This window comes from Lucilia cuprina, chromosome X (genome assembly GCF_022045245.1).
Source record: "Lucilia cuprina isolate Lc7/37 chromosome X, ASM2204524v1, whole genome shotgun sequence".
In the NCBI taxonomy this organism is placed as follows: domain Eukaryota; kingdom Metazoa; phylum Arthropoda; class Insecta; order Diptera; family Calliphoridae; genus Lucilia; species Lucilia cuprina.
In genome coordinates, this window is record NC_060949.1 from 3,933,909 (window position 1) to 3,949,218 (window position 15,310).

The 15,310-nt window shown below is 29.9% G+C and overlaps 1 protein-coding gene across 6 annotated transcripts; it reads right to left on the bottom strand.

The window, feature by feature from the left end:
• Window positions 1-8,182: 8,182 nt before the first annotated feature.
• Window positions 8,183-15,076, bottom strand: LOC111675694. Of its 6 annotated transcripts, none has more exons than XR_006940511.1 (4): window positions 14,909-15,076; window positions 13,581-14,716; window positions 8,832-9,262; window positions 8,183-8,760 (listed from the first exon to the last, which is right to left on the bottom strand). XR_006940511.1 is itself a non-coding variant. In XM_046948295.1 (3 exons), the coding sequence occupies exons 2-3, from the start codon at window positions 8,908-8,910 to the stop codon at window positions 8,306-8,308; spliced, it is 534 nt and encodes a 177-aa protein (XP_046804251.1). In that variant the 5' UTR covers window positions 8,911-9,262; window positions 13,581-14,412; the 3' UTR covers window positions 8,190-8,305. The 6 variants fall into 6 exon arrangements, 2 of the variants coding, with proteins under 2 accessions (XP_046804251.1, XP_046804188.1); XR_006940509.1 differs by having other exon boundaries at window positions 14,847-15,076; XR_006940506.1 differs by lacking the exons at window positions 13,581-14,716; window positions 14,909-15,076 and adding exons at window positions 9,378-9,492; window positions 9,548-9,574 and having other exon boundaries at window positions 8,186-8,760.
• Window positions 15,077-15,310: the final 234 nt, after the last annotated feature.

A 15,310-nucleotide genomic window follows, 5' to 3' on the forward strand; every position in this document is an offset into this window, starting at 1 on the left:
TTTTAAGTTTATATTATATGAAAAGTAGGGTAGTTTCGATTCGGACTTCTTTCAAAATTTCTCAGTAGCTAATTTTTCTTAATTTTGCCAAAATCTCCGAAATATAACTATTAAATTTTTGATTGGGACTTAAATTTTGGACCAAATTTTATATAAAAACAAATTTGTAATATTGTGTAAAAATTTCCAATTTTCGGATCTAAAAGATCCGAAAGCTTCCAAATTGTGTTCAGTTTAATGTACTATCGGTCTAGGTCTATTATCATAAATTTGTTGGTCTCGAATCTTGAGTAGCCACTTAAAAGAAATCTGTAAACTAATTTAAAACTATAAAAAAATGTCCTTACAATAAATTTAACCATTTTACCTGAAGTTCTACTTATAATATTCACCAACAATCGAATTTGAACCCTTTTCTTCTGTGAAAGATAATACAAATTTCCAATAAATTTTCTCACAACTTGTATGTTGAAGTTTTAATAAATTAATGAAAATTTTAAATTTTCCATCATACAGTTCAAACTAAAGTTACTAGATAAATAATATTGATAAAAATAATATAAAAATGTACACTAAATGTAATTTGAATAAAACTAAGCTTGAGGTTTCCTCAAACCGACAACTGGTGCTGTAAAGGACTAGATTTTCAATAGTCAAAGTCATGTCCATATATCTTTAGCGTGATATATACCAACAGAGTCACTGTCCAAATCTTGTAATTCATAATTAACTTGTCCGATTTTTCGTAAAACTTTTGCCTTTATACCAACTTGTGCTAATTTAGAATTAAAATATTCAATCTTAGAACTTTGTCTAAAATTACGTCTTATAACTTCCTGTCCAACTAAATATTCTTTTGTCCGTGTCCGCAAATTATATAATCTTGCATTTTTGTCATAAGCTTTCTTCATATAATCCCTTATTGTATCGCGAATTAATGTAAACTCGGCCTGTCTTTCAATTTGTAAATCCCAGTTTCTTTGTCACTTCTAACATAAGATCTAAGTGCTTCGTTAATTGATCTGTTTACACGTTCGCTAGCATTTGCCTGGGGACTGTACACGGCGGTAAACATATGTTGCACCCCATATTTATCCAAGAACTTTTTAAAATCCTTGCTTTTGAACTGTGTTCCATTATCTGAAACTATCACTTCCGGTACTCCATAACAATCAAAAATTTTGGTCCTAAGATATTCAATAATTACTTTCGAAATTGGTTTTCTTAAAGGTTCTAAAAACGTAAATTTTGAAAAATGGTCAAGTACAATTAAAACGTTCGTATTCCCGTTCTTTGTCCTAGGTAACGGTCCAATTAAATCTATGTACAATCGTTGAAAGGGTCTTTCTGTCTTTACCATTTGGCCTAATGGTGGTCTCAAACTATATTTAGGCGTCTTGGAAGTTTTGCATAAGTCACAATTTAAAATATAGTCTTTAACGTCCGTCACGAGTTTTGGCCAATAAAAGTATCGTCTAATCTTTTCTAATGTCTTACCAATTCCACCATGGGATGAATTTGGAATGTCATGTGCGGAATAAATAACGTCCTTTTGAAGTTCTGTCGGTACAAATAATTTCCATGAAGTTGATTCGTCCGATTGTCGTACAGAAAAGTCTGTCCGTTTATAAATGTATTTATCGACAATTTTGAAATCTGGTAAACCAGATGTTTGAAAGTCTTCGCGAAGTTTACGGTACTCATCGGAATCAAATGCATCCGAATCAAGATCAATAGCTGGCAATCTTTCCAATTCTAACGATTCTACAAAATCTTCGCCCTCATGTATCCTGGATAGGGTATCTGGAACAATATTCTGTCTTCCGCTACGATGTTCAATTGTAAAGTTAAACCCTTGTAACTTTAACGACCATCTGGCCAGACGACCTGAAAGATCTCTTTGGCCCATTAACCACTTCAGGCTCGCATGATCAGTTACAACCTTAAACTCATGCCCCTCTATGTAAGAACGAAATTTCTTAATGGCTAATACTACCGCAAGACACTTTAGCTCAGTTATTGTATAATTTCTCTGAGCCTTGTTTAATTTCTGCGACATAAACGCAATGGTTCGCTCAGTACCGTCTTCGTCCTCTTGTGCTTATACCGCACCCACACCGTAAGTACTAGCATCACATTGTAAAATAAAACTTTTCTCATAATTTGAATGTACTAGTAATGGTGCAGTGGTCAATTTGGTCTTTAGTTCGTCAAATGCTACCTGTGTTTGTTCCGTCCAAGTAAAAGTCTTTTTCTTCGACAAAAGCTCAGTCAATGGATAAGTCAAGTCCGAGTAATTATGTATAAAGCGTCGGTACCATCCTGTCATTCCTAAAAATCGTCGTAAGTGTTTAATTAATTTAGGTACGGGGAAGTCTTTAATGGCATTTACTTTATCGTCGTCAATTTGCAGCGCTCCGTTTCCTACTATGTAACCAAGGTATTTCACCTTATTTAAACAAAAACTACTCTTTTTAACATTAATAGTAAGTCCATCTTTTCGTAGTTGAGAGGCTACCTCCAACAAATGTGCTAAATGTTCGTCAAATGTCTGAGAAACAATAAGTAAGTCATCTAAATAAACAAAAACTCGGGATTTCAAATTGTACGGAATGACCATGTCCATCAGTCGACACAACGTTTGCGGTGCATTGCATAGTCCAAACGGCATTCTTGTAAATTGATACAAGGGCCGATTAGGGATCGTAAAAGCAGTCTTCGGTTTCGAACTTTCCTCCAATTTTATTTGCCAGAAGGCATCTTTCAAATCTATTTTCGATATGAAATAAACTGGAGGAAGTCTTGCAATAAGTCCGTCAATGTTCGGTATAGGGTACGCGTCTTTCACTGTCACTGAATTTAACTTCCGACTGTCTACGCACATTCTTATCTTACCAGGCTTCACAACTACCACTGTAGGAGAGGACCAAGGACAACATTCTCTCTATTTCACCACTTAATTGTTTTTCAACAGCAGGTGAAATAGGGTAGTAACGCTGCTTTATCGGTTTCGCATTACCGGTGTCAATAAAATGTTCCAGAAGAGAAGTACACCCTAGACCTTCAACTTCTGAGTTCGGAAACGCTGCAATTACTCTGTCAAATCTTTGTTGTTGGTCGTTATTTAATATTATCTTGTGTGGATTGTCTTCAGTACAGTTGATTTCACCTATATTATGTATGTAAATTTTGAGTCCGAAAGTCGTCCAAAAATCAAAGCCACATATCACGTCCTGTTGTATCGAAGGTACTACTAAAAATTCTATTGATTTTGTCTGTCCATTATATGTCATATTCAATAAAACTGTCCCCAATACTATTTGTCTTTGTCCGTCCGCAGTTCGTACATTGCCTTTACATCTCCGAAATTTTGTATTTTCCTGAACCAGAGTTGCCAATTTTCCACCAATCACACTTTTGTTGGCACCACTATCAAGAAGAGCAAAATACATTCTATCCTCTATCTTCAAATTAATGTAGGGCCTGCTATCCATATCCTTATTTACAACTGACGAAATTACACAAACTTTGTAAAATTTTAATTTTCTATAAAAATCCTGGATTTTTCTAGAAGATCTACTATTGGAAAATTTTGATTCACCGAAAATTCGATTACGAGCCTTTTCATATTCCCTTAATCGTATATGATACGGTCTTTTCAATGGATGAATGTTATCGTTTATATCCTGTCCTTGTCCAAATATAGTTTGTTTATTGTCATGTATTTCATATCCGGATGTCCGTACTACTTCCGTCGGACATCCTTCTGAGCGTTTCCCTGTTTTCTACTACAATTGGGGCAAGTTGGTCTGTAAACATCCTTTACCCCACAGCCGTAACAAAACACTCTTCTGGTTTCCAAACAGTCGAAGTACGTATGTCCGAGTTTTTCGCAATTCCAACACTTCAAATTTTGAATTGCACAAATTTCACTATCATTGTCCATTATTGAACTTATAGAGTCCTTTTCGTCATTTCCAACTATTTCCAAAACATGTCCTTTGGTGGTCCTTCGAGATTCTAATGCATGAACATCTTTCATAAATTTTTCGTGTTTTCTCACCTCGCGACGTAGTTGAGAAACACTGGTAACCTCTAAATGAAGTAGTTCATGTCTAATTTCGTTTTTTAAATTTCTCATTAAAATTTCGCACAAGTCCCTGTCCGAAATTGAAGTCCTTAATTTATGAGTCATTGCTGATATAATGTCTAAATAATCGTCAAAATTTTCGTTTGATTTCTGTTTTCGTCGCCTAATGTCTTCTAAAATGTCTAAATCATTGTAGTCAACTTTGTATTGTCTTCTCAAAGTTTGCATAATAATTGAAAATCTCCCTTCAAATTATTTGAAGTCAAAATATTGACACGGTAAATAAATTCGTCCACAGTCATGTCATTATCATTACCACTAAATTTTACACGCCAATTACGTATAATATTAAGATCCTTCTCTGCAAATAAGTGTTCTTGCGTCGAATCAGAATTTGTCCTACTAGGTGAATTTGATGAAGGTCCATTTTTCCGTTCTGGTGTTGTCGTGTCTGAGTTATTTGTGATCGAAGAATTTGGAATGTTAGAATTTGGTTGAATATTTAAATTTTGAAAAAGTGATCGAATTTCGCTCGTAATCAAATTAGTCATTTCACTACGAAAATTATTTAATGATTCCGAAACTATTTCCCTCACACGATTGCTATCCTCCTGTACATTCTGTGAAAAATCTAAATTTGGATTTCTTGACCTACCTCTTGTACGATCTGTTTGATTAGTTTGTGTTCTTTGTGTTGAATTGTCCTGGTCTAAATTTACAGTAAAACTAACATTACCTTGTCGGTCCATATCGGCAGGTGGCATATGACTAAGTCAGGCCACTCTACCATAATCAACTTCCTAGGAGCAATGCCAGGAAACATTGATTATTGCATCCCCAAACCATCTTTTGATAAAAGCTTTTCAGTGTCGATTCAACACGACCCTAATGAGATGGAATCTATCCTCCATGACGGTTCGTATCAGGTCTTCACCGATGGCTCTAAATCGAAAGATGGCGTAGGCGGTGGCTTCTATATTGCACATACTGGAACGGAAGTTTCTTTTAAACTTCCTGACCAATGTAGCGTACTTCAGGCTGAACTATCAGCCATAAAACGAGCTGCAAACTGGCTCAGGTTCTATCGAATATATCAGAAAGATATTCGAATTTATACCGACAGTCAGGCTGCCCTAAGGGCTATAAGTGGTGTTTATACAACATCACACCTGGTCCTAGAATGCCGGGCATCTCTAAACGAGATGGCGAAACATTCCACAGTGGGACTGTATTGGATTCCAGGTCATCGACAGATACCTGGTAATACCATCGCGGACTCTCTTTCGAAAATGGGTTCCTCACTAGCGACAGAGTTCACCGACAATTTCGTTGGCATTCCGCTTTCAAGCTGCAAACGCTCGATTCGCGAAAAACTTCACGAGCTTGCGCAACACAGATGGTCGACTGAGGCTACCTGTAGACTGGCGAGGATCATGAGGCCGTCGTATGACCCAAGAAGATCACGAGTCCTAATTCAGTTTCCGAGAGCAAATTTTCGAAACTTGATTGCAGTGGTGACTGGCCACTGGCCTTTTGGGCTCCATGCTAGAAGACTAGACCTTCCTAGTAATGACTTCTGCAGGAGCTGTCAAGACGAAGAGGAAGAGGAGAGTACTGTTCACTTCCTCTGTCAGTGTCCTGCCCTAGCGGAGCATAGATCGAATCTGCTAGGAGCCAATGTCATGCACGATTTAACGGATCTATCTGAGGCTGACATCCGAAGGATAGACTCCTTTATTCGTGCGACAAAATGGTTTGGATAGGAAACCAGAGTAGATGGGTCGAAGTGTAATAATACGCCGACCGTTTTCTTTTTCTTTTCAGGTACCACAAAGGGATCACAACATGGACCCAAGTGTGCCCCACATGCGAACTGCAAGGGACAGTCTGCTAACCTAACCTAACCTACCCTACTCTAATTTATTTGGAAGTATCTTTCTGTGTATTCTTTTCACATAAAGTAAAGTAAACAAACAAAATTTTGGCAAGAAAAAAGAAAAATAAGCACGAGAGAATGAGCACAAGAGAATGTTTTTTGTTTTCCCTTCATACTTATCCAACGCATCATAAAAAATACAAAATTGTTGTTTAACCAGTCTTTGCACATATTCTCATTTCATTCTTTCATGCAAAAACACGAACACTCCCAATCTCGACATTTTACATTTATTTATCAACAGAACTATAAACAAATTTTACATTTCATTTTAGAATGCTAGTGCAAAATAAAACTTTATGCTCTTTCAGTTGTGAGATTTTTACAAAAATTTTATTTCTCAAAAATGTCTATGTGCATGAAAAAAAGTTTTTCTTATTATCTCAATATTGTGCGAAAATAAAAAACATCAATAATAGTATCATGCAAGAATGAATAAAGCAAACTTGTTTTTTTTTTGTTTTTGTACACGAATGGAAGATAACAAAACAAAATAATTTTTCGTTTTTCATGTGCGTGAATGTTATGTGAATGCATATTTGGAACTCTGCTAAGTACAACAACAAAAGTGAATTACACCGTTATTATTTGTAAAAAAGAAAATATCCCTCGGTAAATTGAAACGAATTCCACAGCAATTAACTTTACATTTCTATACTGCCAACATTAAAACAAAAATCTGTAAATAACATAGTAATTGTATCTAAACCAGCATTGCGCGTTCATATTGTTCTGATTACGAAGATTTTCGGCAATTTACACGTACATAACCCGATCGTAAATAAAACTCATTGCAAGAGCGTAAAAATTACAAAAAATTTCTTTAGTTGCTTGACAGCATTCAACAAAGTAGGTTGATGTCGCTTTGTTTCAGAAATTGCAAACAAAACGTGTAAAAACAACAACACCACTTGCAAAAAACTCATACACTCAAAAAACTTTTTAGGAATGCATAATAATAAAAATACATAAAAACAATATTTTTAATACTTTTTTTAAACATTTTATATTCAAAAATCTAAATTTTGTGAAGAAATAACCATTTTTCTTTTCTTTGGATATGTTTTATTTGTAAAATTTATTACCATTTTACTTGTTATAAAACTTGATCATAACAAGCGTAATTAGGAAATATTTGTTCTAAGTGTTTTTTTAGTATTTTCTCACCACTACAATAACAGTTTCTCTTTATGCGCTTGGCTGATCTAAACAAATTCTTCATGTTAAAATTCTACAATTTTTTTTAATAATAACAGTGATCGCTCGCAACTCAATGTTGTAAACGTTAATTAAAAATAATAAAAGAAAGCTTTAATTTACTTCAAACAGTGCGCAATTTAATGTTATCCACTCAAATACACTTGAGAGAGAAGTTCAAAGCATTAAATCAGTTCGTATCAAACACAACATGTTGTAACCAAATGTAAACAGAGAGCCGTTTGAAATAAATTAAATAGCTTAATCAAAATATCTCAAAATATTGAATGAAGTAAAAAAACTAATTGAATTTTTATATTAAATTGATTAGAATATTAATTAAATAAATTATTAAAATAATCGATTTGCTAAATAAAAATCAATTATGTACATGATTGCGTTAATCAAATTAATAATTGCTTTTTTGGAGAAAACTAATTAAATTAATAATTGCATTAACTAAACAGTTTAATAGAAATCCAAACTTGAAATCAATTAAATATATAATTAAATGAATTAATTATATAATTGATTTTTTTATTTTAAATTTATTAACATTTTAATTAAATTAATAAAATCATTAATAGAAATTTTATTTAAAATTATTTAAAATTTTAATTGAAACCATAAAATATTCTCTAAGTACTCCACAAAGTTTACAAATAAAACCAAAAATATATTTTTATTTTTAATACAAAATTTTATTTTGTTTTTTAATATATGTATACATATATATACATAAAATGTTCATTTAATTTAGATATATATTACATATTTTTTATGTAAAGTTATACATTTACTTTTAATATTTAATAATTAAAAAATATTCTCTAGTCCACAAAGTTTACATGAAAAATATATTTTTATTTTTAATACAAAATTTTATTTTGTTTTTTAATATATGTATACATATTTTAATATATACATAAAATGTTCATTTAATTTAGATATATATTACATATTTTTTATGTAAAGTTATACATTTACTTTTAATATTTAATAATTAAAAATAAAGTTTTATTTTTAAAATAATTGTACATAAATTGTTTTAAAAACAGTTCACAAATAAGTTTGTTTATGTTTTATACATTGCTGGACAACTCATGTTTAATGGAGGAAATTTTAGTATATTTTTTTTGTAATAAAAAAAAACAGTTTTGAATAAAATTGTAAAAAAGTTCCGATTCTTCGGGATATTGTAAGTTAAATACAAAAAATAACTTAAAAAGTATATCAAATGCTTTTAATATGTTACAAAATGGATACCTTATATTATCTAAATAAATGTTAATGGATTTAATGTTTGTTAATTGTCCCACAATTAACAGTTTTGGTTGAATACAGCGATTTTGAAGTTGAAGCAATTTAATTTTTGTTTCTAATTCCTGACTGCTGTCTGCTAAGATAGCAAAACTATTTTGTGAATCAGCAATGGAAAATTTTTTTCTTATTTTGCTGCCACTAGGATCAGTATTAACCTTTTGATTAGGGGAAAATATGTAGTGAAGGTACCACAAAACAGCGAATGTTTTAGATTCTGAAATGACACAAAAATTAAAATATATATTTAAAGATGTTGTTGACATATACATATGTATATATACATACCTTCATTGTGAGCATCAAGTTCTAACAGTTTTTGTGAGACAAATGCTGAAGATACTTTTTGTTTTAGTAAAGTCAACATTTTATCTCCTATCGATCTAAATGAAAACAGCAATGAGAAAACGTTTAAGAGTCCATTATAAAAATATTAATTAATAAATAAATAAATAAATAAATAAATAAATAAATAAATAAATAAATAATTAAATAAATAAATAAATAATAAGATGTAATAATATTAATAATTATCAATTGCCAAGCAGAAGGTTTTTTGAACTCTGGCCACAATTTTAAAATTTCTGAGGTTTTTTTCGAGTCTTTCATCTGGTTAAATCTCAATGGGGCACATTGTTTCCAGTATAAGCAAAAATCTTCAGCAGTTGTTTTTTCATCTCTCAAATACATCAAAATGAGACCATAATTATCTTCAACATCTAAAAGATTAAGAAATGACTTTTTGTACACATTTCAATTCAACAATAACATAAAAAAACATAAAGAAAAATATGCAAATATATCAACTTCACTAAAAACTTCATGTTTAATTACCATTTTCAATTTTATCAGGTATCTGATTTTTACATTTGAATGTATCTTTCGCTACTCTTTTGTGATTTGCCAGTTTGTTGTATATTTTACCTCTTTTGCCATTTGTGTAAAATTCCTAAATTGTTTAGATTTATTTGTATACATTATTACATCATTTTTTCCTATCTTACCATTTCTTCAGTTGGGAAAAGAGAACAAATTTCTTTTTCTAGTTCTGTGCAATCAGAAAGAGAACAATCAATTCCATGGCTCTCAATATATTTTGTGATAGTGGATATCAATAGATTTCTTTGCTCATCATATAATTTTCCATTTTTTTATAAAATGCATAGATTTCCTGCCCATTATATGTGGTTTTAAATATTTCTTTTACAGAACAAATTATTTTTTGTGTAACATTCGTAGATGTTGACAAATCAACATCACTAGTTTCAAGCGACTGCATCCACTTCTTTAAATTAGTTTCAAAAATTGCTTGGTCTCCCACTGGCAAATCACTAAACAGTTTAGCAATGTGAATTGGCGTTAAGATTTTAAGCACTTCGATAGTAATTCTTTCATCTAAAGATTAAAAAGGACAAATTTACAGGTCAAATAATTACTTTAGCGAGAGTGAATTTTGAAAAATAAGTTTTAAAATGTTAAGTATTTTTAATTTCGTACCTTTAAATTTTGTATACAAATGACTTAGATTCCATTCTTCTAAAATATCTCCAATATCAAGAGTATTCATTTTAATATATATGTTTATAATATTCCTTTATTTTTAAAAGCGACTTTCCTTGAGTATTCTTAACTACTCCAATTGGAGGACCAACAAGATCATCAATATTGACAAATTTATACGATTCAGAAACGGTACCATACTCAAACGCCGTGTAATGGGTGTTGAATTCCACACCTATTCTTCTACAGCAAAATATTATTTTATTAAAATTTGTTTTAATAATAAGGAAAATTTGATAAAGTTCAAAATCATCATTAAATGTATATATAATTTGTCTGTTATTATATTTATAACCCCAAATTTTTGCCTCAGAAAATAGAGAAATATTTTCAACCGATGTTTTTAGCTTCAAGCTTATATTTTTTTTAATTTCAAAATCATAAAATTGCTTTGTACATACGAAATCTTGAGAATTTTGTTGAATTATATAATTAATAAAAGACATTTGCTGTTTGAAAGAAAAGCTTTTCGCAATATTTTTTCTAGATGTTATAACATGAGAATAAATTTTGAATTCTTTGTGCTTTCCTTCAAATTTAAAACTCCAAAACTGTCTTAGAGGACCGCATTGCTTTATTACTGTGGTGTAATGTAATAGAAAATGAAATTTAGGTGTAAGATTTTTTAAATAGTAGTTGATAATCTTTGTTAAAGTTTGTAACTTTTATCTCTATTTGTTTAACTAAAGCTTCGGAAACTTCGTAACACAAGATGTCTTCAATCAATTCAAAAAATTTTAGCAAAAACGACCAAACTGTATCTTGATTTGGTATGTAATCACCCAATAGTATGGTGAAGTATTGGCAAAACGCCATGAAATAACTCAAAGCCTCAGTTAAAACGTAATGGCATACACCTTCAAATAAATCATGCATTACGTCAACTGTATAATTTTCTGTACAGTGAAACGAAGGAATCTCATTAAATGCGCATATTAAATTTATTCCATTATCCATCATTACACCACCCTCTATAGATTCCCTGTAATTTAATCTATTCCGCAAAATATTCTTGTCTTCATTTGTTTGTTTTTGAGCTTTCTGCTTGTCCATTAAACAGAATCGGCGATAATGTTTTGCTGAAAAGGACTTGGAGAATCCATGTGTAATGTTTAGGGCTAAATTATTACCCAGAAATAACCCCATTATAAAATGTACATTTTGTGTACCATTTTTTGTTTTTATTTGAATCCCTTCAACTTCAATTTTCCTTAAAGTATTGATTAAAGGTTCGTAGTTTTTATTTCCATAAAGCTTAATGTCCTCATATTTAATTGAGCAGGCTAGAAAAACATCGTCTAACTTTGAACTTTTTGTTGGTTTACATGGAAAGTTATAATAAAAGTTACAAACAGAATCTCTGTTTGCTTTTGATCCAAGCGGATTATTTATCCCAAAATCGTCCGCATAAAGAAAATATGGAATAGCAATTGTTTCTTTATATAAGTTTTTCTTTTAATTCCAAAGTTTTCCTTGAATGAAATTTACATATGTTGGATTTTCTTCTATTTCTTTTATGTAAGTTAGGACTTCTTCAAGATTGTTATCATGTTCAAATAACTTCTTTAACTGAAACTCTAATGACATAATTACTCCACTAGATTTTAAATTATCATCGATGGCAAAAGATTTTATATCAGACATTAAATCTTTTTGTTTAAGAGTTTTTTCTAATTTAAAATCAGAAGATACACCTTTGAATAAAAACTGTATATCATGTAAAATATCAGAAAACGATTTGTTTATCGAGTTGTTAGGGAAATTTAAAACTGGTTTTAGTATTAAATCCTCGAGACTCTTTTTGATATTATTTACATCTGATTTACAAAAATTGCTAATGGAATGCATATTAATAATAAAATTCTCAGCAGACTCATAAACGACAGAAAGTTCTTTTTTGTAATAAAAAATTTGAGTATTTTCGGAAATTCTGCTACATTCCATTTCTTGTATTTCAGTATTATTTTGTGATTCATTGCTGTCAATGCATTCAAAACTACAGTCCATTTCTTCTTGATTTAAATTAGCAATAGCATCTGCCTTGAGTTGGAAATGTCTGACTACATGTCTTTTAAAAGAAAACCTTTGATAAAATAGCTGATAACAATCTTTAAATATACATTTATAGCCATAGTTTGGCGGAAAAGTATATCGTTTAATATGCTTGAATAATTCTTGTGGAGAATTATAAGTGTTTTCGCACATAAAGCATTTAATTTCCATTTTCTTATATGGTTTAAGATTAAAAAAATAAAAATTGAAATATTTTGAACTGCTTTAATTATATTTTTTCTCGAAATATAATTTTAAAATCATCAAAATTTAATAAAATTATAAAATTTGAATTTTTTTCCTAACATTTGTAGAATTTTAAAATTGTTTATTAAAAATGTCTAAAATGCAATTTTGCAATAAAAAATAGGTACCTTTAAAAAATTTGGAACAGGTTTCGTACCTTACTTTCTCCGATTTTTATAAAATTCGTTACATACATTCTTTGCATATATATTAAAATTTAAAATTTTCTAATTACATATTTACAGTTTAGATTTTATCGAGGTTTAATTTATTTTAAGATATCTAAACTATTAATGCGAATTTAATAATTTAAGTTTTTAATTATGTTGTAGTGTGACAACAAAATATAAAATATTTAAGTGGGACTATGAGTAGTTCTCAAGAAAATGTGCTTTTAGCAAAATAATCCATATTATTTCCAAGCTAATTTAAGAATTTACTGTTGATAAACTATTCTTGTTCCTTCATTAACCCATTCCGACTTTTTGTATATAGTTATATATAAGAAATAATGTTTTTAATATCATTATTCTATAGTATTAAAACTATAATATTTAAACCAAAGTATTATCAAACTACAATATATTGGCATTGATAAGGATAATTATTAAAATCTGATAAATTGTATATACATAAAATATACGATATCAAATTTAATAATTTTAACCATTAAGAACTTTAATTTTCGAATATATTCAAAGACCAAATTAATTTAAAATTAGGGACATTTTTTAATTTACCCAATATCAACGAGGTCGTCGTGGTATGAAATTGTCTAAGTAGTTCTGATGATTACGTATTTACACGAAAAATTTACAATAAATATTAAAAACAAATTTAAATTGTTACCATCAAAATGTATGTAAGATTCAACATTAATGCAAATGTTCTCTATTTATTTCAATATCAGAATTTAATATTCTTTTTTGAGCTGAGGTGACGTAGTTGCAGATAAACAAAGATGTAAAAACAGAAACATTTAAAAACTTTTGTTATACAAATTTGGAATTATATTTGTAAGAAAAATTTTTAATAATATTCTACAAACAATACCAAAGAAATATAGACGCCGTGGATTAAAAACAGTCATTCCGCCGCTGAAAACTTTTGATTGGCTTGGTTTTTCTGCGTACTTGACACCTACGTCACCTCAATTTTGATTCTTTTGTTTTGACTTACCTTGTATTTGCAGATAATTGTTTTTCTTTCCCCTTAGGATATGTACTTCCAATGTTTTGATTTATTTTTCACACGGCAAGCAAAAACAATTCCAATAAATTTTATGGTCTTTGAGTATTTGCACACAATATTAACACTTTTATAATTGTTAAGCATTTAAACAAAATATTTTGGTGTAGGCGGCAATGGTTTTCCAAAAAAAATAATTTAATGGTTTTTAGATTTTTGTAGACGATGTTATTGTTTATCTGCTTCCATTTCCACACGTCAAGCACTTGTTTTTAGATTTATTTAATTTTGTTTGGTAAGTAGGTATATATTTGCACTCAATATTTTAAAGCCGGGAAGAGTTTTTTGGACCTCTAGAAAAGTTAAGGCTGAAAGTCTTTAAGTAGACAATAGAATTAACTTTTTTTTCTACAATTAACACACGACCAAAATCTATTTGCATACAATTTTTTAATGCGACGCACTGTTTTTAAAAACTTCTTTTTTAGTTTATGGACTTTATGTAATTGTGGGCAATATAATTGTATTTTCGACTTTTAACTAATTTTTAAAGTTTTTGCACATAATATTTCTATCGACACGCTATATTTTAAATATGCAATCCTTCTATTATTTACTCTTTACACACCGAAAACACAATTAGCAATGACTCCAAAATATGATGCAATAATATATAAGCTTTAATTTTTTGTTTATGTATTTGTTTTTCTCCAAAAAATGACATAAAAAGTAGAACACTCTCTGTCTATAAAAAGCAAAAACAAGTAAAAACTAAAAACTTGTAAAAAAAAATATTTTTTTGTAGATGGCCATTCCACGCCTCCTTTGTAAAATTTCATTACGACACACAAATATTTTTGACATAAAAAGAACAATATAATTGATTATGTATACAATGTATAATTAGCAAGTAAAACTTACAAGTAAATACCGAATTTATTATAAAGTTCAAAATAGAAATTTGCAATTTTTTTTTTTTTTTGGTTTATACTTTATGTTATGTATAAACTTCATTAACAAATTTTTTCCAAATTTTATATAATTTATTAATAAACTTTGCAAATATTCGTGATGGTAGTCTTTTTTATTTAATAGGAGTAAAAAATAAATTTTGCAAATTAAAAAACCTATAAAGATGAACAGAAAAGAAAATTAAAAAAACAATGAGATTTGTCTACAAAAAAGGGGAGAGTGGAGAACAAGAGGCGGCGTTTGAATGGGTAAAATTGATCGGCGGGGGCGGCTTATCGACTTTACGCAGTGTTTTTAACGGCTAATAAAGAAATTCGGCTTCGCCGTGTTTATTTTATTAAATGTACCAAATTTAAGTAGATTTCGTTTTTTTTTTTAAATTGGGTGTTTATTGTAATAACTCGGTTAGCCTCTCGCTATCTCAAAAATAAGCTGGCGGCGACGTGGCTCGTGAAAATTAACCGGCTGCTCGACTAGCTGCCGGCTGCGCCGATACAGTTTGCTACTCTGTAGAGAACTCAATAAACAATCTAAAAAACAAAACAACACGCATGGGTATTGCATTTGTTTTTCTACTCCTTGAGCTTACATGACAGAGATGCAAAATGTATTTGTACTTTAAGATTCTCATAATAGAAGATGTTTAATATAAACCAATAATAAGTTACTTTTGCAATGAAGACATAAAATTAATTAAGAAGTTTACATATTTTTGTTTGAGATCACTATAATAGTTCAATCTCAACTTT

Coding starts and splice junctions, on each gene's coding strand:
- LOC111675694 (XM_046948295.1), bottom strand. CDS start 8,910: ATGTTGACTTTACTAAAACAAAAAGTATCTTCAGCATTTGTCTCACAA. Junction 8,761..8,831: donor ACTTGATGCTCACAATGAAG/GTATGTATATAT, acceptor GTGTCATTTCAG/AATCTAAAACATTCGCTGTT.